The sequence below is a fragment of the Cervus canadensis genome, chromosome 4 (assembly GCF_019320065.1).
Source record: "Cervus canadensis isolate Bull #8, Minnesota chromosome 4, ASM1932006v1, whole genome shotgun sequence".
NCBI lineage: Eukaryota > Metazoa > Chordata > Mammalia > Artiodactyla > Cervidae > Cervus > Cervus canadensis.
The window spans coordinates 46596129-46623334 of NC_057389.1; the positions used below are offsets into that span (position 1 = coordinate 46596129).

The window sequence follows — 27206 nt, forward strand, 5'->3', positions numbered from 1 at the left end:
TCCTGTCATTGAAAGAACCTATCCTGGACATTAAGACGCCTGGGTTTTTCTAAGCCAAGCTCATTGGGAGACCATGGGGGGACTCCATGCTCCTCTCTGGGCCCCAGTTTCCTTGTGTGTGTGATGAGGTACTAGATCATGGGCTGTCTGAACTCAAATACTTCATGTGCTAGCATCTCTCTCAGGGGGGCTCATCAGGTCCCCACAGAGCCCCCCTCTGATGCCACTGCCTCTTGTGAGCAGAAGGCTGATACCGAGGACTGCAGGGAGCACCTCTGTTGGGCTTCCTGGAGGCAGGTTGGGCAAGGTGACTGCTGCCTTCCCTCTTCTAGGCAGTGACAAGGAGGCCATCCTGGAGTTGATTACTTCCCGGAGCAACAGGCAGAGGCAGGAGATCTGCCAGAACTACAAGTCCCTCTATGGCAAGGTAACCATGACAACCAGAGGGCTGGGGCGGAGGAGGCATGCTCTGATTCATCCAAAGGCCCAGGGCCTTTCCTGAGTATTTTACTCCAGCTCAGCTTCTATGCTGGCACTTCTGCCCTCCTTTTTTCTTCTCTCAGTTAGGCAGGGATCATTTAACCATAATTGCATCTAGAGCACCTGCTGGGCACTGTGCTAGGGGTTAGGGCTACCCAGATAAATAAGACCCTAGGGTGTCAACCTGTGGATTCACAGTGGGAGAGACACAGTGAACAAGTTAACACATGGTTCACTGCAGGGAGGAGGCACGTGCTGCGGACTGGAATCCTGCCGTCTGCTAGCTGCGTGCCTCTGGGCAGGTTACCTGGGCAGCCCGTTTCTGAAGGCCGATGATAGTATGTATCACCCCAGAGTGACGATTAAGTTGGATTACTTCGCCAAGTGCCTGTACAGAGTAACTGCTCATTCAGTGTAATTCTTATCATTATAACTGCTCCTCCCCGTCTTCTTCCATCTCCTCCTCCCTCCACACCTCCCAACCAGGACCTCATTGCAGACTTGAAGTATGAGTTGACGGGGAAGTTTGAACGACTGATTGTGGGTCTTATGAGGCCACCTGCCTATGGTGATGCCAAAGAAATTAAAGATGCCATCTCGGTAAGAAGCAGGGTCTGTGTGTGTATGAGGGTTGGGGGTGTGGTTCATGGGAGATTGCAGTTCTACAGCAGAAATTCGGTGAGCCCTACACCCACCCCACACATATACCCTGCTTTGAGGCAGCAGCCCAAGTCCTGCCCCAGAGGGCGCCACGGTCCCTCCAGATGGATGGAGGTGGCATAGATGTTGGTGTGAGGCCCACCCTGTGAAAGGGGGCCCTGGGCCCACACCCCACCCCAGTCGCTTACCTGAGGAAGCAGGGCATGGGGATGTGGAAACAGATTGTGTCCAACACCCAAAGGCCAAGGGCATCATAAAGGAGATCAGGAGGACAGGCCCTGGGCTTGGGGTGGCTGAGAGGGCATCACAGAAGATGAGGGGATCAAGTTGGGCATGAAGTCTGGAGAGGGTTTGGTTGACCAGAATGGGCAGATCATTCCAGGCTGGAGGGGAAGTAGTTGTGGAAGTGTGTTCAGGATATGAGGGGCAGGCCAGTCTAGTGGAGGTGGAGGGTTTCTCCCTACAAAGCAGGAAGAGCTTAAAGGCCCTTGAGTGTACTCGGTACTTTACATTTATAAAGTGCTGTGATCTTTGCCTCAGATGAGCTATATGAACTTGTTTTCATAAGCTAATAAACTTAGCAGTGTTAGAGATTATCACCTTCTCATACTTTCTGTGAGTTCAGCAGAGCAACTAGTATCATTTCCATTTTAAAGATGAGAAAAGTAAGGCCCAGGAAGATGAAGTTTTTTAATGAGCCATCATGAAGCAAGCTGCCTGCAGAGGTGGCACTAGAACACCCATCTTTAGATTCTCAGGGCCACAGCTCAGGATCAGTGCCTAAGATCCTGAGTGCTGGGGGGTTTCCCAGCTCTGATCACCCCAGGTTCCCAACTCAGGGCTGATGGCCTCCCATCTCAGCCCTTGACTCACATGCCCCTTCTCTTCTCCCAGGGCATTGGGACCGATGAGAAGTGCCTCATTGAGATCTTGGCCTCTCGGACCAACGAGCAGATCCACCAGCTGGTGGCAGCATATAAAGATGGTGAGATGGGCAAGAGGGGCCATTCAAGGTTTTTCAGATGTGTAATGAAGGTGCCCATGAGAGTAGGGACCCTAAGACTCTACCCATCCACCTTTTTTCCTCCTTCCCTCTGATCTGTCTGTCCATCCATCTATCCATTTAGTGAGTACCCACTTTCTGCTGGGTTCTCAGCATATGGTGGTGGGCATCCATACCATCCTGCCTGAGAGCTAATGTATTAATGACATAATGAGGGATATAGATAATAAACAGGTAAACAAATGGGATGATGACATGTGGTAAAGAGTTATGAAGGACACAAACAGAAAACAAGCATCCAACTTTAACTGGAGAGGACATGCTTCAGATAGGTGGTTGGGGAAGCCTGTCTTGGGAGGAGACGAGCAGGAGCCAGTTATGCACAGAGTGGGGAGAAGACCCTGGCGGGAGAGGGAATGACAAGTCCGAAGGCCCCGAAGCAGAATAAGCCTGGTGTCCAGTGTCAGGCTGGAACAGCAGAGAGCGGGACAGGCTCACACAGGGCCATGTAGGCCAAGGGAAAGAGACGATGTTTATTCCAAACCTAGTGGGAAGCAGAGGAGCCCGTGATGAGTGTGGGTCTTAAGATAGTCACCCATGTTGCCATGGATCAGAGAAGCAGAAAGAGCAGTTAGAAGGCTGCAGCCGCTGTCCAGGGGACAGCGCTGTCTGGAGTAGGACACCACAGGTGAGGATAGAGAGATGTGTGCAGATTCCATCTCACCGTGTCATGAGTCAGTACAAAGAATTGTGAAAATACAGCCTGGGTCTTGCGCGACCAGCGTGGAGACTGGATTTGGGGGTTTGTAACAAATATCTGAGTATTTTAGGGGCAGCGGGGACCTCTATCCTGGTTCCCTGGGGTGTCCTGGGGATGGGACTAGAGCTTGTGTTCCTTCCTGGCAGCCTATGAGCGAGACCTGGAGGCTGACATCACTGGGGACACCTCTGGCCACTTCCGGAAGATGCTCGTGGTCCTGCTGCAGGTTGGTCTAGCTTGGGGCCCTCTGAGCTCTCCCCCAGGGTGCAGAGGGCTCGGAGCACCTTGTCCCTGTTCCCCTAGACATGGTGGTTCAAGAGCGGCTCCTTGGTGGTTCCTCAGGTGTAAAGTCCTCCTCATGTTTCCTGGCCACCTCTCCCCTCTCCCCATCTTATCCTCAAACTTGAGATGGTCTCTTGGGCTTGCCTGAGTTCAGTATAGAAGCTGAACGTCCAGGGTCTGTTCTGTCCCCCGTGGTTTGCACAGGCAGGTGACCTGCATCTCTTTTCACACACCCTGTCTCTCTTGCGCTTCTCTGTCCTTTTCTCTCCACAAGTACCCCCTCCTCTATGCGCCAGCCTCTCTCTTGCCATGGCTTCCCCAGCAGGGGCGCCAGCAGGGCCTCTCTGGGGCTGCCTGAGTGGCATCCTCCACAGACCAGCCCTGCTGCTCCCTCCCAAGCAAGGTTGACATAAAAACATAAAAAAGAGCATAAAGAGGCTGCACGGTGGTGTCCACAGCTGAATTCTACCTGCTCAAACTGTGTTTTTTCCTTTGTTCATTTTCCTTCACATGTGTTTTTTTTTTACACTTTGAGTTAGTTGCTAACATTTAAAACTAGGGAAATTTTGCTCTGAAATCAGATCTCTGGATTCTTTTGAATAATCGAAAAGTTTTGGGAACAGCAGGCCTGCTTATTCTCAGGACTGTCCTGTTTGGTCCACACTCCAAGGATAAAGGAAGAATCCAATGGCTAGGGACCCTGTGATTCCCTGCGAAATAGATGCTGTGGTCCTCTATGTGTGTGTGTGGCCGCACCCTGCAGCTTGTGGGATTTTTGTCCCCTGACCAAGGATTGAACCCGGGCCTGAGGCAGTGAGAGTGCAGAGTCCTAACCCCTGAACCACCAGGGAATTCCCAGGTGCTGCGGTCTTGTTCCAGTGGCAGCTGTCAGTCTCTTCTCCTGGACACCCTGGGCCACCACGGTTTTCCTAGTCCTCCCTGTCTCCACCACTGGCATCTAGGCTTTCTCCCAGCTCTGGTATTTGAACCAGTGTCCCTTGTCTTTCTTCCCAGGGTACCAGGGAGGAGGATGACGTAGTGAGCGAGGACTTGGTGCAGCAGGACGTTCAGGTAAATAAGCACCAGTGGAGATTGCTGGGCACAGCCGGGCAGCCCGAGAAGGGGGAGGGACGGAGGCAAAGTAATTTGCATCAGATACCAGAAATAACTGACTCACAGCCATCATTATATAGCGCTTTGCTGAAGGGAGGGTTGAAGTTGGCTTTCAAAGCTACATAGAATATGTAAAGCTGGTGAGATGTATTTTGGAGCTTTTATTATTTGTTCATTTTTTCATTCAGTTAACTAATATTTTTTGAACACTTGCTATATGCCAATCATTCTGAATGCCAAGCATTGGGGAATCACAAATGAGCAAAGTCAAACAGTACTGGGGAGTCAGACATATGTTAATCACACAATCACATTCTCTTTGGATATACCATATATTCCAGGTGTTTTGAATTCCCACTATATGCCAGTAATACTGTAGGTAGATACAGAGAATGTAGGACATAATTCCTATTCTTCAGGAGTCGATGCTGTAGTGGGAAGCCAGGCATATAAATATTATATATTATAATATACAGTGAATCAAAGCTATAAAGACACAAAAGTCTAGAAAAGGGAGTGAGGGAAAGAGAACTCTGCCTGGGACATAGGAAGTGCTTTGAAAACAAATGAGATGTTTAATCTGGGCCCTGAAAGTTGAATAGGAGTTTCCCCAGAAAGAAAGGAAGGAAGCTAAGAGGTGTATGCAATTACTAGCATGTTCAAGGATCTGGCAGTGGTTCTGAGTGGCTTGGCTGGTAAGTTCTGTTTCCTGGGGTCTCTTCTGTTAGTTAAGTCCCACTTCTCCCCTCCAGGACCTGTATGAGGCAGGGGAACTGAAATGGGGAACAGATGAAGCCCAGTTCATTTACATTTTGGGAAATCGCAGCAAGCAGCATCTTCGGTTGGGTGAGCTCCAGAGAAGACCTACGGCTGTCCCCTGGGGGTTGTACCAAGATTTCCTTTCTCATTTCCTTTTCTGCTAAGGAGCATGATAGTGCTTCACCCACAACCCAAACACTAGTCCTGATTTTAAGACCATGGCTTCTATGGTCCCTCATGAGAGGTCTTAACAGGGTGTTCAGCCCCTCCGTCTCAGTACAGTCCCTGTCTTCATGTTGGAACAGGAGGTGTACACAGTCCCTCACAGCGACACGGTGAGGCTGCATGGTGGCCGGTGACATTCACGACCTTCCCGCCACCTCCCTAAGTGCCAGCCCTGCCTTCACAGCAGCGCTGTGGTCCTGACCACTGCGTCTCCCCTCCTGAAGTCCCTGTCGCTTCCAGTGTTATGAGGGTGCCTTTGACACCCTGTCTCTCTGTCTGACTCAGTGTTTGATGAGTATCTGAAGACCACAGGGAAGCCGATTGAAGCCAGCATCCGAGGGGAGCTGTCCGGGGACTTTGAGAAGCTGATGCTGGCTGTCGGTATGTCCAAGGTTACATTCCCAGGGCCTTTGAGAGATTCAGGGACTCTGGCCCAGGGACATAGGGATTGTATGGTATGGAGATGGGAAGGAGAAAACCAGACAGGTGGTGAATTCTGAAGGTTTAGCTAGGGCTGTGTGGCCGAGGCCTGGGGTCTGGGAGACTGCTTGGACACTGCTGCCCCCGACTCCCTGCTCCCATGTTTGTGATGGGGCCGAAAAGCACATGGGGTCAGGGGTCAGGAAGTCATGACCAGGAGAGCGGGTTTTGTGGAGCATCTGCTGTGTGCCTGGTGCTCCGCTGAGTGTTTACTCTTTACAAATGACCCAGGAGTGGACACCGTCATCATCTCCATTTCACGGATGAGAAAACCGCAGCTCACAGAGGCTGTGTCTCTTGCCAAGGGGTAGTTTTGTAATGAATCGGGGTACTCTTGGCATGCGGGAAGCTAGGAGCTGACCAGTCAGTGGTGGAGTCAAGATTCAAAACTCAGCCTTCTTCTCAGTCTGCTGTTGACTTGGAGAAAGTCACTTATGCTAAGTGGGCCTCAGTTTCCTCATCTGGTAAATGGGGATGGGGAGTGAGCCTCCTGACCCAGAGGCTGTGGGCACGTCCTGACATCGCATTCCCAGGGCATTCTGGGATTCTGGCCCAGGAACACGGGGCTGAGAATGGAAAGGAGAACTGTGTGGTATGGAGGTGGGAAGGAGAAAACCAGAATGTCAGTTTGCCAGCCAGACGTTCCAAAAGTCACTGTGTCTGAGCCTGGGATAGGTTGCATGAGTGTGTTTCTTGGGAATGAGCTAAGGCCCAGCACTCATCCTCTTGCCCAGAGCTGTCCCCCACCAACCCTATCTCAGATAGTCGGGTTGTGGCCCGCTCTGCCAGCAAGATCCAGAGGCTGGGCCAGTAATGTTCTATCATAGCAGACTCTAAAGAACCACCTTGTCTAGCCCCACCTCAGGTCCTTCCCACCCGACCCAGTTCCTTGAAACACCAAAGGACCAGAAAGATGAAGGGGGTCTTTGCACTTCCGACATTACAACAGGCCCATGTTCTGATTTCTCTGTCCCCTGGGTTTGTGATAAAAGTGGTGGGTTTGGGGTCCTCAGGGATTTCAGATTATCAGGAATCAGGATTCTTCTCAGGTTTGAACTTGGTGGCTCCCAAGGAATGGAAATAAAGAAGGGCTCAGGCCACCCCATTGCCCTTCCAAGGCAGCCAGAATAACTACCTCTTCCTTCCTCTTCTCAGTGAAGTGTATCCGGAGCACCGCAGAGTATTTTGCTGAGAGGCTATTCAAGGCCATGAAGGTGCGTGGTGGGGTTGATGTGCCCGAGGTTGGGGAGAGGGGCTCTGTGTACCCCCACAAGATTGTCGGGACTCTGGCAAATGCTTGGGAGTCCACTGGCCAAAGAGAGCATTCAAGGCTTTGGCCATAAAACCGAGTGATGGCACTTTGTCCCAGGTGAGCTCCAGAGCCTGGGGTGCTGCCTATCATACACCTTCCCACCCAGATACCTACCCTGTTCTCATGATTGTTTAGGGGGTGCAGTGACATCGTGCCCCCAGTCCAGCCAGCCAGCTGGGTTGGAAGCCCATGCTTTATTTCTAAATGCTAATTAACTAGAATGTTTATATATAATATACATAGGAAGTGAAAGACATTTTGGCATTGCCTGCCAAGACTTGTGATGTTCATCCTAGGGACTCAGGGATTCTGTTCCTGGCGAGTACTGAGAACAGATTTTCCTAGGACTTTATACACACAACACAGAAGGTGGTGATATCTTCATAGTGCACCAGGGTGAATGAACACAGTCATTTGTTGTCAGAGGCCACAGGCCCAAAGTCCCTGCAAGTGGCCCATTCTCTGTCTTCCAGCGCCAGACTGGACCCAGCTGGGTCCAGCTATCCAGAGACGTTCGCCTGTATGATGTGTTCATAAAATCATTCATAGCAGTATGGTCCATGTCATGAAAAAACTAGAAACAACCCAGTGCCTATCAGGAGTAGATGGACAAATAAATGCATAGTGGTGTATTTACAGAGCTCCAAAATGTGCAAATTTAAACCATACCTTGCTTAGAGTTACGAGGAAATCAAAGACGGGAATGACACGAAGTGGGGGAAGAAGACGATAAAAGCAGGAGGGACATCAGGGAGCTTCAGAGGGAATGGCAACATTCGGCTTCTTTCCTTCTTAATTTTAAGGTTTTATTACAAACATTGTATTTTCAGTTGAGCAGGGGACTCTTAGCAGGCTAGCCTCTTCTCAGTTCCCCATCCCCCAAACCCACTCGTCTTGCAGGGCCTGGGGACTCGGGACAACACCCTGATCCGCATCATGGTCTCCCGCAGCGAGCTGGACATGCTCGACATCCGGGAGATATTCCGGACCAAGTACGAGAAGTCTCTGTACAGCATGATCAAGGTGAGGTGCTCACGGGGCTCCAGAGGGGGCTGGGGTGCTCTCCCAGGAGCAAAGGTGTCGTCCTAGAGAGGTGGAGTCTTGTGGGAATTGCAGGGGCCCTGCCTGTGCCACCTTCAGGGAGCTGAAGGCAACTGCAGAGAAGCAAGTGTCAGCTTAGAAGCAAGGTGCTCGTAAGACGTGAGGCGCCTCTTTAGAGGAAGGCAGGACCGGGTCATGATGGGGGCAAAGCTGAATCTGGGATGAAGGCTCCATCACTAGGGTGCGCCTACCTCCTAGAGGCAGCGCAAGGCGGGAGGACAGAGGCAGGTGTCCCAGGTGAACACAGAGCGGGGTTCATTTGGGACTCGCAGCCCCTGGGCCAGGTGGTGACTCTGGGCTGTCCAGCCCATGTGACTTGTTCAAGAGACAGATGTAAAGCTGGATGGTTTCTGCTTGTTTTGGGTGAGTGGGATAAAGCTTTCTGAGTTCAAGCTGTGCTCCCTAACTAAAGAATTACATAGGCATTGTGTGCAAAAATAGCTCATGGGAAATGTCTGAGAAAAACTAGAATAAGCAAAATAAGTCTGCTTCTTTACCAAAGAACTTCTCACAGCCTTCATTATAGTTTGTTCACTATGAGGTAGCATATGCCGTGTCTATCAAATGTACATTTGTTTGGTTTTGGCATTTCCCAGTGTTTTTGCTCAGTCCATTTTATGGACTATTTTACATAGGAGGGCTGGGCTAGGGTTATCTGGTGGCAGGGGTGTGTTGGGGCCGGCTCACATTGGCTTGGGAAGCATCTCTTCTTCTTTTTCTAATTTTTAAAAATATTTACTTATTTGGCTGCACCAGGTCTTAGCTGCAGCACTCCAGGTCCTTGTTGTGGTATGTGGGATCTTTAGTTGAGGCATGTAGGATCAAGTTCCCTGACCAGGGATAGAACCCAAGCCCCCTGCGTTGGAAGTGCAGAGTCTGAGCCACTGGACTGTCAATGAAGTCCCCAAAGCATCTTAATTCCATGTGCAGTGAAGTCATACTGGTAGCTTGGAATTGTCCATTAGAGGAGATTAGCAATCGCTACAAACCAGGTCTTTTTCTCTGTTTCCCAAAGAGCCAGTTGGTAAGTGCTTACCATCACACCACTATTTGGTGGTGACCGAGAGTGACGGCTGCTGTAAATCCATGGTCAGCCTGCCCCTGTTTGGGGCTATGCAGGACCTCCCCTTCTTGTCTGAGAGAATCCCAGGGCTGGGTGAGAGGTGACCTTTCTCTCTGTCTTTCTCCCCAGAATGACACCTCTGGCGAATACAAGAAGGCTCTGCTGAAGCTGTGTGGGGGAGATGATGAGTAAGTGGCCTCCTGGCCCCAGGCTGGAGGGCGTGGCCTCAGGTGTGGCCGGTCAGGATTCTCCTGGCCTCATCCTGATAGATGGATGGATGGATAGATGGATGGATGGATAGATTAGATAGACTTGGGAATTCCCTGAAGGTCAGAACACTGCACAGGTGAAAAGACTTCTGAGTGTCCATGTACGCGCACATGAGTGTGGTCTCTCTTACATGGAGACGTCTGCTCGTGTGAACTTGGAAAGCAGTCTAGGGATGTGGATCAACAATCATAATATGAGGGTCTAGGCCCTGCTACTAACTTCTCAGCTGCTTCTCTGGTTCATCATCTGTTAAATGGAAAAAGTACAGATGCCTGCCCTGGCTACTCGTTTATTCAGCATCTATGCATTAAGCACTCTCCACCTGCAGGCTTTGAGGGGAAGCATTGATGAAGCCTCCAGCCTAGAAAGGCACACAGACCTGGGCATGTGTACATGGTGGGGAAGTGTACGTGTCTATGTGCACTCTCTAGGTGGGAGTGGGGAGGTTCCTGAGATAATGAGGCTGAGATCCAAGGAGAAAGGTGATGAGTTGAAGACAGGGCCTGGAGGGAGAGTGTTTGGGGTGGAGAGAGAGCCTGGAGATAAGAAGGTGCTGCCTGGCTCATTTATGTAGCTGAGGTCACACTTTTGTGTTGCGCTGGGGAGATATGAGACAGAGGGGGGCAGGGCCTGGGACTTCTTCCTGGCACATGAATCTCCCCTAAGGAGAGCAGAGAACCAGCCACTGGAGGAGGATTAAACTGGGGCATGACTTGACCAGATTTGGGTTGCTGGGAAGGGAACTACAGGTACTCTGATTTCCCTTCTCCGGGACTTCTAAGGATCCAGTTAAACAGGGAATACAAGAGCCTCCTGTTTACCTTTGGTAGGTGCCTTGGGAGCTGGTTCAGTTCAGCAGGTATTTACCTGGCAGCTGATAAACCAAGGCGCTTGGCAGAAGGAGAGGTAGAGATGACATGGCTCGAAGCTGGTCGTGGACATGTTTGTGAGGGGAGACTTAGATAGGAAAGGGGAGGATGAGGGATTCGAGAAATCTCCTGCCTGGGGCTGGGGGCCAGGAAGGCTGCTGGTCAGAGCTAGCATTGTCGGGAGTCGAAACAGGGTAGAAGGTTCTCAGAAGTGGAGGGAGGGCTCTGGTGAGTGGGTGAGGCCCAGGCTGGAGAGAGGGTAAAGCCAGATGGGTTTACCTGAAGCGTGTGTGTGCGTGTGTATGTGTGTTGTATGTGTGAAGTGTGCCCACGATGACCTTCCCTCCTGTCCTCTCCCTAACACCCTCCATTCCAGTGCTGCTGGCCAGTTCTTCCCGGAGGCAGCGCAGGTGGCCTATCAGATGTGGGAGCTTAGTGCAGTGGCCCGAGTAGAGGTCAGACCCTCCCCACCTCCTGCTTGACCTCTTGACCACTGCTCTGCGCGCACCTTCCTGCTGCTCTGGTTGGCACCCAGCTGCCCCCTGGTGGCCAACCAGAGACACTGAGTCTCGCGTCTTGAAGCTTCCTGTTTTCTGCAGAGTGATGGATTGGTGGGCGGGCACTCTGGTGTTGGCATCTGATTCCTGCATTCACCTCTAACGTGCTGGGGAGCCTTCTGGCCCACTAACTACGTACAGATCTTGCTGAATGGAGATTTGGTTGGTTCTTTGGAGGGGCCTATCCCATCCTGGGTCCAATAGTTGGGTTTTGGAGGCGTGGAAGCTGAGAACAGATGGGCATCCCTGGTGGTACTAGAGGATTCTTGGTTGTCCTGAGCATCCTCAGACCCAGGGTCTACACAGGGCAAAAATAAAAAGTTTCACAGAAGTCCTCAGGGCAAACCAGCCCCAAGGTAGCACTTGGCCCCTACAAAAATATTTGGAACCTTGGACTCAATTGCTCACTTGCTAGCTGCCTTTGGCAGGCCCCCACCTCTCTCTGTCTCCATCTCCAAAGAGGCTGCTGGACATGGCGGTCCGGGTGCCCTCCAAGGGCTGATGCTCTGATGCTCTGATGAAACACTAATGCTCTAGGACAGTGTTTCCCAAATTGTAAGACAAGAGCCGTCATTGAAGATGATCTTAAGTCATATGAGAAATGAGTTTTTTTGTGTGTGGAGGAGAGACCTGCATGGCATTAAATAACACTGACCCAAAAAAAAAACCAAACAAAAAAAACACTGACCCTCATGCAGTGTGAAAGCTATTCCACTTTAGTTTAATCAATATTTAAATCAGTAATCAATTATTGTTAATGCCAAGGAGGAAGTCACAGTTTGGTGCCACATCCTTGCCACAGTCGCTGATGTTCCTTTTTCATGAAGAGCTGAGAGAGCTAGCTTCAGGTTCAGAGCTCTTGGCGAGCCATGGTATCTTGTTAAATTTGGTGATATTTGAAAGCATATATTTTTGTTTTTATGGCATTTATTTTTGCGGGTTATCTGATTATGACACATGACACCAATTTTCTATTCATATAAAATTGTTTTCATTCATTAACTCATTGAGCAGATATTTTTTGAGTGCTTACCCTTGTGTCAGGTACTTGCGTTATATCAAAGAACGAAATGGACCAAAACCCTTGCCCTTTAGGAGTATTCAGTACACTTCAAAGTGAATGCATTTAAGTAAAACAGAACAGTAGCTGAATTAAGTTAAAGTGTTAAGAAATAGCATAGGGCGTGGGCAGATACAGAAAACATTGTGAAGGTCATTCGGGGGAAATGAAATCTGGGCAGCTCTGTTCCAGTATTTCAGAACATTTCAGTTACCTTTTCAGGGAGAGCATTGCCCTGTGAAACGAGAAGACCCTGGGAGCAGGGCTGTGTTGTGAGAGCCTGGTGGGGCCAGAGCTGGCTCCTGGGGCAGGAGCCCGGCCCCTCTGCCCTTGACAGCATTTGCCCTGCTCCCAAGCCTGGGTCTGTCTCTCTCCTCCTCCCTCTCTCAGCTCTAGGACAGGGGTCTGTCTGCTGTGCCTTCACCCCCGCCTTTTTCCCCCAAGCTGCTTGGTTTGGGGCTCTTGGGGAAAGCCTCCCCTCCTTCGCATGCTCCTCTCCTGGCCTGGCCCCTGGGGGGCCTCCAGACACCTGCTGACTCACTTTCTGCCTCTTGTAGCTGAAAGGAACCGTGCACCCAGCTGGTGACTTCAACCCTGATGCAGATGCCAAAGCCTTGCGGAAAGCCATGAAGGGGCTTGGTAAGGGGCACCTGGAAGGGGTCGGGTTAGACCCTGGGGCAGAGGAGGATGGCAGGTCTGCAATGGGACCGGCAGGGGCAAAAGCTGAGGCTTCAGACTGGAGTCTGCAGGATAATAAGGACTTTATTTGCCTTGAGTCTCCACCCCCCTGGAGCCTCCTCCAGCTCCCTTAAGTATAGAGAGAAGGGTAGTGAGGGGGTTTGTCAGGAACCATCCCAGAGACCAAGGTGCTCTCAGGTCCTAGTATAGAAGTGCTAGGTGATGAGGTGGGGTTTTTGCTCTGGCTTTTTTGCTAACTCACCATGTGACTTTGAGCAAGTCCCATAACCCACCTAGGGGTGTCAGGATCCCATGCATAAAATAAGCAATGTGGACCCTGCAACCTGAGGCCAGTTCTGGGGTAGGGACGCCCCCTGCTGGTCACCCATGTGCAGGCCTCCGTTTGGTCCCAATGGGAGGAAGCACCTGTGGGTGGATGGCGGGTCCTCAGGAAGGCCAGCAGGGGCAGAGCATCAGGGTTTGTCTTCCATTGCCCTCTCTCCCCCATCTGTCTAACAGAACCTTCCAGGGGGCCTTGGGCTAAGCCTTTTAACTTCTGGGCCCCATTTTCATTTGTCTCATGAGAATAATACCTAGGAAGATGACAGGGCTAAAAATGCTCTTGAAAGACAGAGTCCTGTGCAGGGTCTGAGGTTGATGGAATTGGTCTGAGAGGCAGGAAGCGGTACCCTGATGCCTTCCTGAGTCAGCTTGCTACAGTTGGAGGGACTTGGGGTCCAGCTTTCAGGGATCACAGGGAAAGGACATAGGGTCCCCAGCAGGACTCCGGTTGTCAGTTGGAAGGATCCGTTAGTAATCTCTCTAGCTCTTCATGATGCAGGTGTGGAAGTCAGGTCCAGAAGGGGAGGGGACCTGCCCAAGGGGTCAACCATGGCCAGACAAGGAATAGAACTCAGAAGTTCTGACTCTCAACCCAGGGCCCTCTTTTTTCTTAACTTGTGATCTAGCAGAAAAGTGCAGAAGGAATCCAGGGGAAGTTAGTGACTAGGCCAGAAGCAAGGCTCCTGCAGGGGCATAAAGCTGGCTAGCCTGGCCTCTCCCCCGGCAAAGACAGATGGGGCCCATCGCTGGGGGAGGTGGGGGAGCTAGGCCAAGGTCTTCCTCTGATCTGTCGCTTTGGGGTCTCAGGAACTGACGAGGACACCATCATCGACATCATCGCCCACCGCAGCAATGCCCAGCGGCAGCAGATCCGGCAGACCTTCAAGTCTCACTTTGGCCGGGTAAGGGCCTCAGCCTGGACCCCAGGCCCTGCATCTATGCTTCTCTGATGGAGCTCGGCGTGCACACATGCCTCTCCTCGCTGCACCCCGTGTTCCCTGTGATCAGCGGTATGTGTGTGACTGGCTCCCCTAGGGCTGCGATCAGGGATATAGCTGCATTAGCAGCATCTAGCTTTAACTGGTTTCTCCCAGGATGGAAATGGTACCACCCCCTTTCCTTTCCTGTCTCCTGCCTCCAAGGAGAGTGGGCAGGTCCCCCTCCTGCATGGTGTTTTCTCCATCCACTTTGTGGTGCTGGTGGCGGTGGTTTTGAACCCAACATCAGCCAAGGCAGACACAGATGCCCACGATTCCTATATCCCATGGAGCCCTGCCTCCTCCTTCCATGTCTCCTACCTGTCCCGAGTCACGTGCTGATGTTGACGTGACCTTGGCTCTGCCCTCTGCAGGACTTGATGGCTGACCTGAAGTCTGAGCTCTCTGGAGACCTGGCAAGGCTCATTCTGGGGCTCATGATGCCACCAGCCCATTATGATGCCAAGCAGTTGAAGAAAGCCATGGAGGTAAAGTGTGGGCACCAAAGGGATGGGGTCCAGTCTGTGTGGGTGCTGGGGGACACAGGCGCTCCTCCTGAGCCCAGGTGGGTTGGGTGTAGCTCCTTGGTGGAGCCCCTCCCACACCTGTCCTGGGCTCAGTGTCTTAGCTGGTAGTTCCTTGTCTTGTCAACCCACAAGGCGAGGCTTTGCTTTTGTCCCCATTTTATAGATGAGGACGCTAAGGCTCAGAGCTTAAGTTCCTTGGTCAGAGTCAAAGCACTAGAAAGTAGCAGAGCTGGAATTCAGATCACGTCTGTCTGTCTCAGGAGCCTGATTTGACAACTGCGTGAATCAATCCACTAGAGTTTTAGTCTCCTTAAAGATTAAGAGAAGAACAAACTTTCCCTGGGCAAAGCCAATTAAGATTATTGTCTTGAAAATTCCTGGATAGAAAAGTGGATGACTTACAAACACAAAATGAGGAGAAGGATAGGGCTAGACCATGGATCTTAGGACACTCTGAGGATCAGGCTGTCCTCACCACACATCAGTTTTTATTTTCATTATTTCTTAACTTTTTGGCCACACCATAAGAGCGTGTAGGATCTTAGTTTCCCAACCAGGGATCGAACCCATGTCCTTTGTCTTGGAAGTGTGGAGTCTTAACAGCCAGGGGAGTCCCCACACCAATTTTTAATAGACTGATGAAGATACCCTTCAGGTCAGAGGACTCAGGGACCGGTTAACCCCTGGGCAGTAACCTCCCAAGACAGAGACTTGTCTTACCTTTTTTATAGTCATTGCCCCAGCAGCTTACACAGTGACTGGCACATAATGGGTGTTTAACAGATATTTGAACTCATCAGTCAGTCAGTCTGTCTTGCCTGCTTCCTCCTCTCCCCCAAAGTGAGGACCTTAGCATAGTGGGCTCCCCAGCTGCCTCAGTCCATGTATCACCCATCCAATCCAGATGTAAACAAATATAGCTTGTTTTCCTTAAAGCACAGAACATCTTTTTTTTTTTCTGACAAATATGTGTTTACCATGAAAACTTGAGAAAACATAGCAGAACAAAAAAGAATATTGAAATCACCTGTGATTCCCTTGCCCACCCAGAGACCACGGTCACTGTTACACTGTGGTGCATGTCCTCTGTCCTTTTTATGTATTTATATATAAATATTTATATTGAGATATGTGCGTATAAGCGTTATTATACACACACACCTGTATATGCTATATTCTTTGCTTTTTAAAATTTTTAGTCCAAAGCAATTCTCATGGGAGGTTCTGGAAATCTTTACAAGCTGGTGTAGCCCTTTGATTGTGCCAAGGTCTGGGCAAGGGGTAAAGAGAAAATGAGGGAGGCTTGATCTGAGTGTTGACCTCCTGCGCAGTGTCCTGGAACAGGAGTCTCCTTGACCTGGGCCCCTTGGGCCTCTGCATAGGGGTCAGGGCTGTGCTTCAGATCCTCTTTGCCTTGCCTTCTAGGGAGCCGGCACAGATGAAAAGGCTCTCATCGAGATCCTGGCCACTCGGACCAATGCTGAAATCCAGGCCATCAATGAGGCCTACAAGGAGGGTGAGTGCGGGAGACCTGTGGCCCAGTATTGCGGGGAGGCCCCGGGGAAGAGCCAGGCCCCCCATCTCCCCAGCTCAGGCCACAAGGCTGTGATGAGCCCCTTGGGTGCGCCCAGCCCTGTGTCTGGGGGAAGGTGCCCCCGAGAGAGTCCCAGCAGGACAAAGGCCTGGAGGTAGAGGAGGGTTTTGAGTGGGAGTGGGAGAGAGAGCACGCAGGCCCCCGGAGAGGGGAGGGCGGCTTCACGGGTATGTGGCCTGTGCCCTCACACATACCCCGTGTTCAGAAGGCTCTGTGTCTGCATGCTTTACTATCACCATCTTGCAATTCTTCATAACTTTTTAATAAGTGATTCCGTATTATTCTGAAGAACCTTGAGTATCAGTCAGAAATGTTTAAGGCTTTTGTCTTCTAAGCAGCTTTAAAATGGTAGAATCTTTGAGCAGGGCAATGACGTGATCAGAGCTGTGCCTTTGGGTTCAGCCACTGCCATGGAGGGGGGAAGGTAGGAGAGAATGAAGACAGGGAGGCTGTTGTCCGGGGGAGGGGAGATGCGCTGAGCACTCAGCAGGGACAGGGACAGAGTGAGGTGATGGACCCGCGGCAGATCAGTAGCAGGGTGGCTGGTGGCCCCCAGGAGCCAAGGACACACTCCTTCATCCCCACCACCCCGCCAGCACTGCTCTGGCTTAAATCGGTGCTTCTTGGACCCCTCCCCCACTCTCGGCCAGCAGCCGCTCACACCTCCTTTTCCTTCCTCAGACTATCACAAGTCCCTGGAGGATGCTCTGAGCTCAGACACGTCCGGTCACTTCAAGAGGATCCTCATCTCTCTGGCCACGGTGGGTGAATTCACAGCTCCAGACCCGCTTGGCCCTCTGGGGCCCTCAGTGGGGGAAGGGTCTCCTGCCTGCTACAGTGAGAGGCAGGGGGTTCACTCCTGATGAAAAGAGGATGTCTTCCCCTGCTGCCTCCTAAGATTCTTACCACCGAGGCGGTTGCTACTTGTGCAATGCCTTCTCCATTGTTCACTTTTCAAAGCTGACTTAGTGCCCCCTTCTCCAGGCAGCCCTCCCTGATTGCTCTCAGCCTGGCTTGTTGGGCCCCCAGCTGACAGGACAGAGCCATTGTGGGTGACCTTTCCCTGTGTCATCATCCACGAGCATCTGTTACCGAGGACCTACTGTGTAGCTCAGGGAACTCTACTTGGTGCTCTGTGGTAACCTAAATGGGAAGGAAATCCAAAAAAGAAGGGATACATGCATACGTGGAGCTGATTCACTTTGCTGTACAGTAGAGACTAAGCAACCATACTCCAATAAAAATTAAATAAACACAGGGGGGAAAAATAACAGCTGTTACCAGCTCTTGAATTCTCGCAACCCGGGTACTACACCCTGAGGCACAGTTATAGCAAGCTCACTGTGCGACTCTGGCCTTGGGCCAAGTGCCTTCCGAGTGTTCATGTTCATGCTCATGCTCAAGACCACCACCCTGGGAAGACAAGATCCCTGTCCCCATGTTACAGATGCGGGAGAGCGTTCAGAGAGGTGAGTGGCTGAGTACTGCCCTCTGGCTGCTGAGGGATGGAGAGGGTGGATGTTTGGAGGCTGACCTTTCCTTCTGGTCTTGCTGCAGGGGAACCGTGAGGAGGGAGGAGAAGATCGGGAACGGGCCCGGGAAGATGCCCAGGTGAGACACCCCATCCCACCACCCCCTTCCCCCTGCCCAGTGACTCCAGCTGACTTCTGTCCATGCCAGCCCTGGCTGTCTGGGAGTGAGGAAGGTGCCTGGAGGGGCAGGGCTGGTGTGACTTTTTGACACTGAGACTTTCAGCCCCTTGCAACTCTCCACCCTTAGAAGTGAGACTGTGACAGTTTCCACAACTTTCAGAGAGAGACTTGGGAGGGTGGTGCTGATTCTACTGACATTTCCTGTGTGAAGAGTAGGACTCAAGCCCTAGATCCTCGGATCTGAAAGGAACTTGAGGATTGTCTGAGTCAGACTCCTCATATTATAACCGGAAGATGGAGGCCCAAAGAGGGTGAATGACCCCTGAAACTCACACAGCAAATCAGTGGCCCAGGTGGAGTTGGGCCACTGATTGAGCAGGTCTTGGAGCTTACTGGGAAGGGGGCCTGAGTGCTAAAGGTCATTATTTTTTAAATGGGATCCAGGTCGAAGGGAATGTCCTGGGAGCCCTCGAAAGGGAGTTCATTGAGGTCAACCAAGGTCTTCTGCATTGCAAGCAAATTCTTTACTACCTGAGCCGCCAGGGAAGCCCTTCCTCCTTAAAACTCACCCCAAATCCATCCTCCATCCCAAAATCCATCCTCCAGGGAGTTCCGCTTGGTGTTTGCGTCTCCCTGGGAAGCTGTGCTTCTAGTTGCTGCCAGCAGGGGGCAATAGTGGGCCTTGCTGGCCACCACTCTTCAGGAGATAAGCCGGGAGAGAGAACCTGGGTGGTGTCAACTGAGGGAGCCAGAGCCAGGCCCTGTCCAGCTCAGCTGCTTCTCCAGATTCGCAGGTGCTAGACCCTGATCTTAGTGTGGACTCATTGTCTGACATCTAGAAACATTGGTTTCTCAAGTAATACATATTCTTTTGTAGAAACTTTAGAAAATACCAAAACAAAACCCCATATCCTGCTGCTAGTAATAACTATTGTTAATGGAGTATATCATTTTAGTTGTCTTTATGTATTTATAGAAATAGATTCCTGGTTTATAACAGTTAAAAAATGAATATTTTGTGAATATGGTTACTTTTTTTTTTTAATTTTATCTTTTGGCTGCACCGCACAGCATGTGGGATCTTGGTTCCTCAACCAGGGATCAAACCTGTGCCCTGTGCAGTAGACGTTCAGAATCTTAGCCACTGGACTGTCAGGGAAATCCCATATATCATTTTTTAAAAATCAACAGCATCATTTAATGGCTAAATACTATTCCATCTAAGAATCTGCCAAACTGTTTAACCAGCCCTTTGCCTAGTAACCAACTCTCATCATGTTCATGATTTTCTTTCCTTAGAATAGATTTCTAGAGGTGAGTTGGGAATACTACAAAGTGTACAAAACTCGAAGGCATTTGATATGCAGAGCCAAGGTTCCCCAGAAAAATAATGACATTAGTGCTTGATGGTTTTATACCTCTTCCTTCCCACCCTAAGCTCTTGGAGTCTGGGTCTGTTATGATCAGGTGACATATGTCCGGTATTTACCTGGTGCCCCACAGTATTGCAAATAGCTTCCTCTTTACTTAGTGTTCCCCTGTGAGCAATAAATCATGTAAATGATCTCATTATTATAGACCCAGAGTGAAATAAAGAGTTGTGACCATTTTTAGATAATTCAATCTCCAGATTATTTTTTAATACAACAGCTTTATTGAAATATAATTTGCATACCATACTACTGGCCCATTTGAAGTATACAGTTAAGTGGTTGTATCTTCACAGACTTGTGCAGTCATCACTATGGTAATTTTAGAACATTTCATCACCCTAAAAAAAACCCTGTACAAATTGCGTTCCTTTTCATTTCCTCCCAACCCCCCAGCCCTATGCAACCACTAATCTACTGTCTGTTTATATAGATTTGCCTATTCTAGACATTTTATATAAGTGGAATCCTACAATATGTGGCTTTTGTGACTAGCTTCTTTTACTTTATTATAACATTTTTATACATTTTCATCCATATCATATCATATATCAGTACTTCATTCCTTTCCATTGCCAAATAATATTTCATTTCATGGAGATATATATATATATATATATATATATATATATATATGTTACCTCCATTAGCTAATAGATGTTTGGGTTGTTTCTACTTTTTTCACGATTATGAATACTACTGTAAACATTTGTGTTTTTATGTGCATGAATATTTTCATTTCCCTTGGTTATATGGGAGTAGCATTGCTGGATCATGTGATAACTCTTTGTTTAGCTTTTGGAGGACTTGCCCAGATTAATTTTGGCATGAAGTAGCTGAGCTAATAAGGAAAAGCTCTTGTGTTGACTATCTGGAAAATTATTATAGTAACTCACTGCATTTTTCATATTACAAATATTATGATCTTAAATATGCTTTGCAAAAACAAATATATCTGGGGGTTCTCTGATCTAAAGTGAAGAAACTTTGGTACTTTAGGTTCCTTTTTGTTTAATTTTTTTAAACATCTCCCTCTTTTTAAAATAGCAATCCTAGACTTTTTAGCATAACGTTTGAAAAAACTGTGGTAAAGTACATTTAGCACATCTTACGATTTACCATCTTAACCTTTTCAAAGTGTAGTTCATCGGTGGTAAGTACATTCATGCTGTTGTGCAGCCATCTCCACCGTCCATCCACTGACCTCTTCATCCTACAAAACTAAAAGTCTATACTCATTAGACAGTAACCACCCACCTCTCTCCCCCCAGCCCCCACAGGCCCTGTTCTTTTTATCTCCATGAAATTGACTATTCTAGGTACCTCACATATTTGAAATCATAATAGTATTTGTCCTTTTCTGACTAATTTCACTTAGCATAATGTCTTCGGGGTTCAACCAGGTTTTGTGTTTTTTTTAATAGATCTTTTTCTTTAAGAGCTTTTATTTATGTATTTATTTTGGCTGTACTGCTCCGCATGTAGGATCTAGTTCCCCAATTAGGGATCAAACCCATGCTCCTTCCAGTAGAAGCGAGGAGTCCTAACCACTGGACTGTCAGGGAAGTCCCAACCAGGTTGTTTTTAATGTGGGAAAGTGTAGATAAAACTGGAAGCAGGGACTTCCCTGGTGGTCCAGTGGCTAACACTCCATGCTCCCAATGCAGGGGGCCAGGGTTCTATCCCTGGTCAAGGAACTAGATCCCACATGCCACAACTAAGATATGGTGCAGCTAAATAAATTAAAAAAGCAAACGAAGCAACAACAACAGACCCAGAAACATCCCATAATCCTAGTAGCTCTGATAGCTCCTATTTGACTTTTTTCTAAAAAATTAAAATAATGTGTTTGTATGTTGAGAAAATATGAACATAAAATTTCAGGAAAAATACAATGCCAAAGTTCTTCCCCCAGTCCTTCTCTTTAAAGGTAATCACTGTCAACAGTATCCTGACTATCCCTCTAGCACAACTTCCCAGTAAATATGTAAGAGTGAGCATACTTTATCTTTTCTTATTGAGGTAAAAGAAACACTTATATGCAACATGGTGTACTTTACTTTCTTGCTTGATTTAAATGGAAGCTCTCTCCTAGCAGTCCTGTAGACCAGTCCCATTCTTTTTACTAGCTGAGAGGATTTCCATTGCTAAATGAACCATAGCTCCATTAACAAGCAATCTAGTAAAGGTTTCCAGTTTTCCTCTATTACCAGTGAGCACCCTTATAGTGTATCTCCAAAGATATAGTTGGCTAGTTTATTTGCAAGAGAAATTCCTAGCAACATAGTTGCTTGATCAAAGACATGTGCATTTTGAACTTTGATAGACATTACAAATTTATGTGGCAAAAATGGTTTCTAAAGAATAAAGCTATTGAGAAGTTTATGAAGAGGATGATTTCAGTCTGCTCAACAGAATAAAGTAGTCAGCAGAGTTTTGGGTAAACAGGCAAAAGCAAAACTCCACCCGGGGGGAGCAGAGGGCTGACTGTATTTCGTTCCCAGGCCCTGCGAGTCACAGCCATTTGCCTAACAAAATAGTGTCCTAACCTCAGAACTTTGTGCTCAGCATGATGCAGTGATGGAAGTTCACCCTTGTGAGATGACTGGGGCAGCTGGCATTTTCCCACCTGATCAGCTGCGTGTCCCCACCCCCCAGGCCTCAGCTTTCCTGTGTCCTGTCTGTAACATGAGAGGGTGTGTGACAGGTCTCTGGAGGACCCTTCAACCCCGATGTGATGAAGGGTGTAGGGACAGGGCACTTCTCACATGGAACTTCTCGGTGGCAGGCGAGAGGGGCAGGGTGTCCTGCCCTGTGTCCTCCGGTTATCCCTCCAGTAAGCACGTCCATCGTTAATTCTCAGACCTGTCCTCGTTTTGAGTCCATCTCAAAGATCAGGGGAAGGTGTCCCCCCAGCCCCTCCTTGCCCGCCCCGCATGCCGAGCCGGGCTCCCTCACCTGCACCCCAGCGCCCCCTCTCCGGGCCTCCTCTGACTCTCGCCTTCCCCTCTCTCCCTTCTCTCTCCTCCCTGCCCTCAGGTGGCTGCTGAGATCTTGGTGAGTGCCCTGTTCTTCACGCGGGCTTTAATGGTCTGAGTCTGGCTGTGCCTCTGGGTGGGGCTGAGCGGGCAGAGTCAGGCACGATTTGGGGGCCTGCCCCCCAGGTTCTCTCTCTCCCCTTCAGGACCTCCAAAGAACCCCACTGCATGAAAAATGGGCTGGGCAAGTGTTTCCCAAACTTCACCACTCAACCACCCGCCAGAATGGTGCTATATACCACCGGCTGTGAATAGTGCTTTAAATGGACTCTTATTTTAACCCCAAATGAGTTGTTTTATTTTTTACTTTCTGAATGCGCCCTGTGGCCTGTGGGGTCCCAGTTTCCTGGCCAGGGATCAAACCCTCGCCCCCTGCAGTGGGACCACAGAGTGTTGATTGCTGAACCACCAGGGAAGTTCCCAAATTGAGTTATTTTAAAGGAAATTTCATATTGATGTAAATAGAACTGACCCGAAGATCACTGTGGAAATAAATAAGTGGTGTGTAAACACGTTTGCCTGTTTACCACACTTGGGGAAACACTGGCTAGGCCATCTTTCCTTGCACACATGCACACACACACTTCCCCAGAGAGGCTTTCAGAGGGGTTTAAAGATGGAAGAAGAATCTGAGTCTCCATGCCCAGTCCCTGCTTGCCTTTCCCCCGGGCCCAGTCCTGTGTCCCCAAGGCTAAGGTGGGGGTGCTCTGTGCTCTGGGTGAGTCCATGTGGTCCCTGGGAGCCAGAGAGGGATGTGGAGACTGAGGAAGGGCCTCCTTGGGTGACTGGGTTAGCCCAGCTTCTCACCACCCTCGACCTGGAAGTGAAAAACAACCAAGGCTTTTTTGTGTCTCCCCTCCCCATTTTTGCCCCCACCTGGACTCTGCAGGAAATAGCAGACACGACCAGTGGAGACAAATCTTCCCTGGAGACACGATTCATGATGATCCTCTGCACGCGGAGCTATCCGCACCTCCGGAGAGGTGAGGCCCAACTCCCTCCCCTCCCAAGGCAGCGGGAAGATCCCCAACCCTTGACAGGAGGAGCCAGCTCCCCACCCACCCACCCCTTTCCCCAGCAAGGGAGTTTGTTGGCTGACCGGGACTCAGGAACCCCAGGGTCTGGTCCTGGCTGTGATGCTAACAGCATCATTGAGCCTTGGGCCAACTCTCCTCACCTCCTTAGGGAAACACGGGTGATGTCTGGGATAAAGGATGGCAGGTGGCTTTTGCCTCCAAGGCCAACTCTACAGGGTTCATAGTGGCTGCCTAGAATGCTGTGTTGAGAAGGATTTGAAGGTTCTGTGTCACGGCTCTTTGGTGACATCTGCCAGGAGCAAGGCAGTGAAGGGTGGTGATGACAGAGACCACGTGCATGTCTTAGAGACACACTCAGGCTGCCACATGCACCGCTGTTTGCGGCGACCCTGACATTAGGTGGTTGTGAGGTGCCCTTGCTATTAAGACAGTGACATTTTAACGTGCACGTGACTGGTACTTGCCAATGAAATACTTAAGGGGCTTTAGCACAGTGACTAAAAGAATAGACTTGGGAGCTGGACTGGCTTGATTCGAATCTCCCACATATCATCATGTGACCCTGGGCAAGTTACTGAATATCTCTGCCTTCCTTCCCTTCCCTATAAATATGGGATTTTAATTCTACCTCACATGACTGTTGTGAGGATGCAAAAAATAATAATACACCAAAGTGCTTGATACCTGATAACTTCCTTAGTGTTATCATTGTGATTACTTGCATTAATCTCTATCCCAACTTGACTCGGGAGGAAAGGGGGGCCCAGAAAGGGGGAGGGGTTCACCCAAGGTCCTTTGATGAGCTTGGGGGACAGCTGTGAATAGCATGTATGCTCCTTCTACTACCCCAATCTGAGTTCCTGAAACTTGCCTGAAGCTCTGGGGCAGTGTCTGACTTGATACAGGCTTGGCTCAGAGCTCAAGGCAGCCTTGAGGTCAGAATGTTTCTTCCACAGCAGCCCTGCCCAGTGGATTTAGGTCTGGGCTGCAGCCACCCCAGCTGCTGCTGGGTGGTGGGGGAAAGGATAATGTCCCCCTAAACCCCGCATCAGAGCTCACCTCCCACCTCCGGGGCTTCTCTTGGGGCCAGTCTTCCAGGAGTTCGTCAAGATGACCAACTATGACGTGGAGCACACCATCAAGAAGGAGATGTCCGGGGATGTCCGAGACGTGTTTGTGGCCATTGGTAACTGGCGGGGACCAAGGGCAAGGGCTGGGGAGGGACAGGAAGCATGTCCAGAGTCCCTGGATGAGTGTGGCCTTTGCAACTTCTTTAACTACTAGTTCTGGAAAATAAGCACTGCCACTTCTTGGGGTCTGCCGGTGTGTGATTGGCGGGGTAACATGAGGACTCGTTCTAGGCGGCAGGGCAGGATAAGGAAAGAGCTCTCTCTGGGGAGGTAGCTGGGAGGGTGATGGCTGGGCTGGGGTTCAGTGTCCTGCAGGTCTAGGGTGTGTATGCGCACACACACCTTTTCCTCCTGCCAGCACCTGGATCCCTTTGGCTACTCTCTTATTGCATAATATTAGTTCTTGCCTTTGAAAAGTCTTTCCGCTTTTGGATCTCAATTCTCCATGTATACAAATGACTGAGTAGATACAAGCAAAGGTCAGATTTGTTTTTATTAGCATTAGTGATTAGCAGTATCTTATTTTATGACTACAATACAATGCGTTGTATTGATGCACTTTTTTTTTTAATCTTACCTTGAGGTATCAGTGGAAGGTTTTCACATAATTGCCATCAATTACAGGATGCCTCTTGATTTTAGGGACTTCAAAAGCCAGGAAAACTTATTTTAGAACATAGGAAGCAGAGGTGTTATTGTTTAATTTATAGTGGATCTTTACCAGCTGGGAACAACACTTAGGAGACAGAATAGCATAGTAAATCCAGGTAGAGTCCCATCTGTGCCACTTATTAGCTGTGCAGTTATATCCTTTAGCAGGTCATGAAAACCCTGTGCCTCAGTTGTCCTCTGAAAAGTGGATGTGATAATAGTACCAGATTTAAAGGAGTTAATTATACGACACAAAAAACACAGCCTCCTGGCACATAAAAGGCACTGGATAAATATTAACTTCTATTGTTATTTCCTGTCAGGCCCTGCGTGAAGTTAGTTGCACACAGCTTTGTTTGAATCCTCACAAAGTGCTTTTATCTGCTTATTTTACAAAGTGGGATGCTGGGGTTCAGCAAGGTTATATATCAGTAGTGGAAGCAGGACTGGAACCAGAGGCTATCTGAGCCCAAAGCACCGGCTCGTATTAATCCCAGAGTAATTGGTCTGTGGAGACACATCTAGACCTTGCTCTCCTCCTGTTGCTCCCGCTTTCCTCTTTTCCCACCTAGAACACGTGTATGTACATGTGTGTGCGTAGACGTTCCGCTCCACTTCACTCCATCCCATGGCAGGCCCCGGGGTCCTTTGAAGCAGGTGGGTGGGCTTCAGGTTCCAGGGAAGGCTTTCCGGGTTGGTTGCAGAAGATGGAAGTTTCTGCCCAGTCTCCTTAACCACACTGACTGAGCCCACGCTTGCAGTCAGGGCAGGCTCCTTGGAGAAGGTGACAGGACTGGGGATGTGGATTTGGGGAGGTAGAGTAGTGGAGGGCAGACAGGAAACTTCTCCTTACCTGGGGGAAACAGGAGATGAGAGAACAAAGGGAGACAGGAGCTTTGATTTTCAGGTCGAGGAGCTTGGGTTTTGTTTAGGATGTGGTAGGGAACTACATATGGACCCAGGAAGGTCAGTATATGATGTGGTCTTTCCCACAGGGTCCCGAGCCTGCCTGCAGGGGTGGGTACATGCATGAGTGTGCCCTTGGGATGCACAGCTCCAGCCTCTTGGCCCCTGCCCTCCTCATAGAGATACTTTTACATCCAGAGTCATTCTAACGTTCTGGCTCTGGCGTCTGAAACCTCCTCCTTAAGCTACCTGAGACACCCCTTCTGATTCCTATGAGCTCTGGGGCCTTGGAATCCAACAGCTGCTGAGGGCTAGAGACCCACCCGCCACCCCCAGCCTTGGAGGGTGGGAGGTTGTTACATCAGGCAAGCAGTATTTGGGGTGGCGCTAGGTAGATTGATGCAAACATGTGCAGACTCTGGGGCAATCCTCAGCCCCGGGGATTGGCAGTGCCCTAAATTACACTGACAGTCTTTCTTTGGCGTAGTGTTTCTCTCCATCAGGAGTCCTCAAACATTAGGCTGTACCACAGTGAGGTGTGCAACCAGCCAGGTTTGTGCTAACACCAGGAATGCCCCAGGCAAAGTGGGGTGAGCTGGTCACCCACCTTCCAAGGTCCAGATTCAGCACATCCCGGGGGTGGGACACAAGAATGTACATTTCTACCAGGTTCTCAGATGATGCAGACAACTTCCAGGAACTAAACTTTGAGAACTTCTGCTTGAAATATTTCTTGAATCTGAGTCTCTAGGGTGGAGCCTAAAACCTGAGTTTTACTCAAGTTCTTCTTTGATTCTGTTGCACTTAGAAGTCTGAGGCCCTGTACCGTGGCTTCGCGAGTGGTTTCTTCCCTTTGAGTCCTCTGCGAGCCTTGGTTAACTACAAGCACCTCAGCAGGAAACGAGAGACAGCTGAGTGAGAGCCAGGTCCATGGATGAGACAGAGGAGGTGTCAGGAGGGGGAGTGAAGGTGTCAGGCCTGGGGGTGACCCTGGCTTGGCCACGACCCTGGGCACGGGTTGCAGGGAGAGGATATGCTCCTTCAGTAGCAGCATCAGCAGCCCGTGGTCGGGCCACACCTCCTCTGACCAAGTGCCCTGCATCTCTTTCTTCTTCCTACCAGTTCAAAGTGTCAAGAACAAGCCTCTCTTCTTTGCCGACAAACTTTACAAATCCATGAAGGTAAGAAAACTTACTCGTGTGTTCCTTTCCCCTTGAGCACCTCCACCCCTATCAGCACAGGTGGGCACC

General features: G+C 49.7%; 1 protein-coding gene across 3 annotated transcripts in view; it reads left to right on the forward strand.

The window, feature by feature from the left end:
• The window catches only part of ANXA6 (annexin A6), a 47611-nt gene that overhangs the window by 15806 nt on the left and 4599 nt on the right, over positions 1-27206 (forward strand). For 2 of the 3 annotated variants that reach the window (XM_043464924.1, XM_043464925.1), the window contains exons 4-24: positions 333-427; positions 967-1080; positions 2035-2125; positions 3050-3129; positions 4200-4256; positions 5051-5144; positions 5568-5663; positions 6918-6976; positions 7975-8097; positions 9368-9426; positions 10754-10832; positions 12552-12633; positions 13822-13916; positions 14366-14479; positions 15944-16034; positions 16794-16873; positions 17670-17723; positions 22234-22251; positions 23122-23215; positions 24360-24455; positions 27079-27137. In XM_043464924.1, the coding sequence (XP_043320859.1) occupies positions 333-427; positions 967-1080; positions 2035-2125; positions 3050-3129; positions 4200-4256; positions 5051-5144; positions 5568-5663; positions 6918-6976; positions 7975-8097; positions 9368-9426; positions 10754-10832; positions 12552-12633; positions 13822-13916; positions 14366-14479; positions 15944-16034; positions 16794-16873; positions 17670-17723; positions 22234-22251; positions 23122-23215; positions 24360-24455; positions 27079-27137 (1730 nt within the window). The remainder of the gene's footprint in view (positions 1-332; positions 428-966; positions 1081-2034; positions 2126-3049; positions 3130-4199; positions 4257-5050; positions 5145-5567; positions 5664-6917; positions 6977-7974; positions 8098-9367; positions 9427-10753; positions 10833-12551; positions 12634-13821; positions 13917-14365; positions 14480-15943; positions 16035-16793; positions 16874-17669; positions 17724-22233; positions 22252-23121; positions 23216-24359; positions 24456-27078; positions 27138-27206) is intronic. The other variant, XM_043464926.1, reaches the window with a different exon arrangement.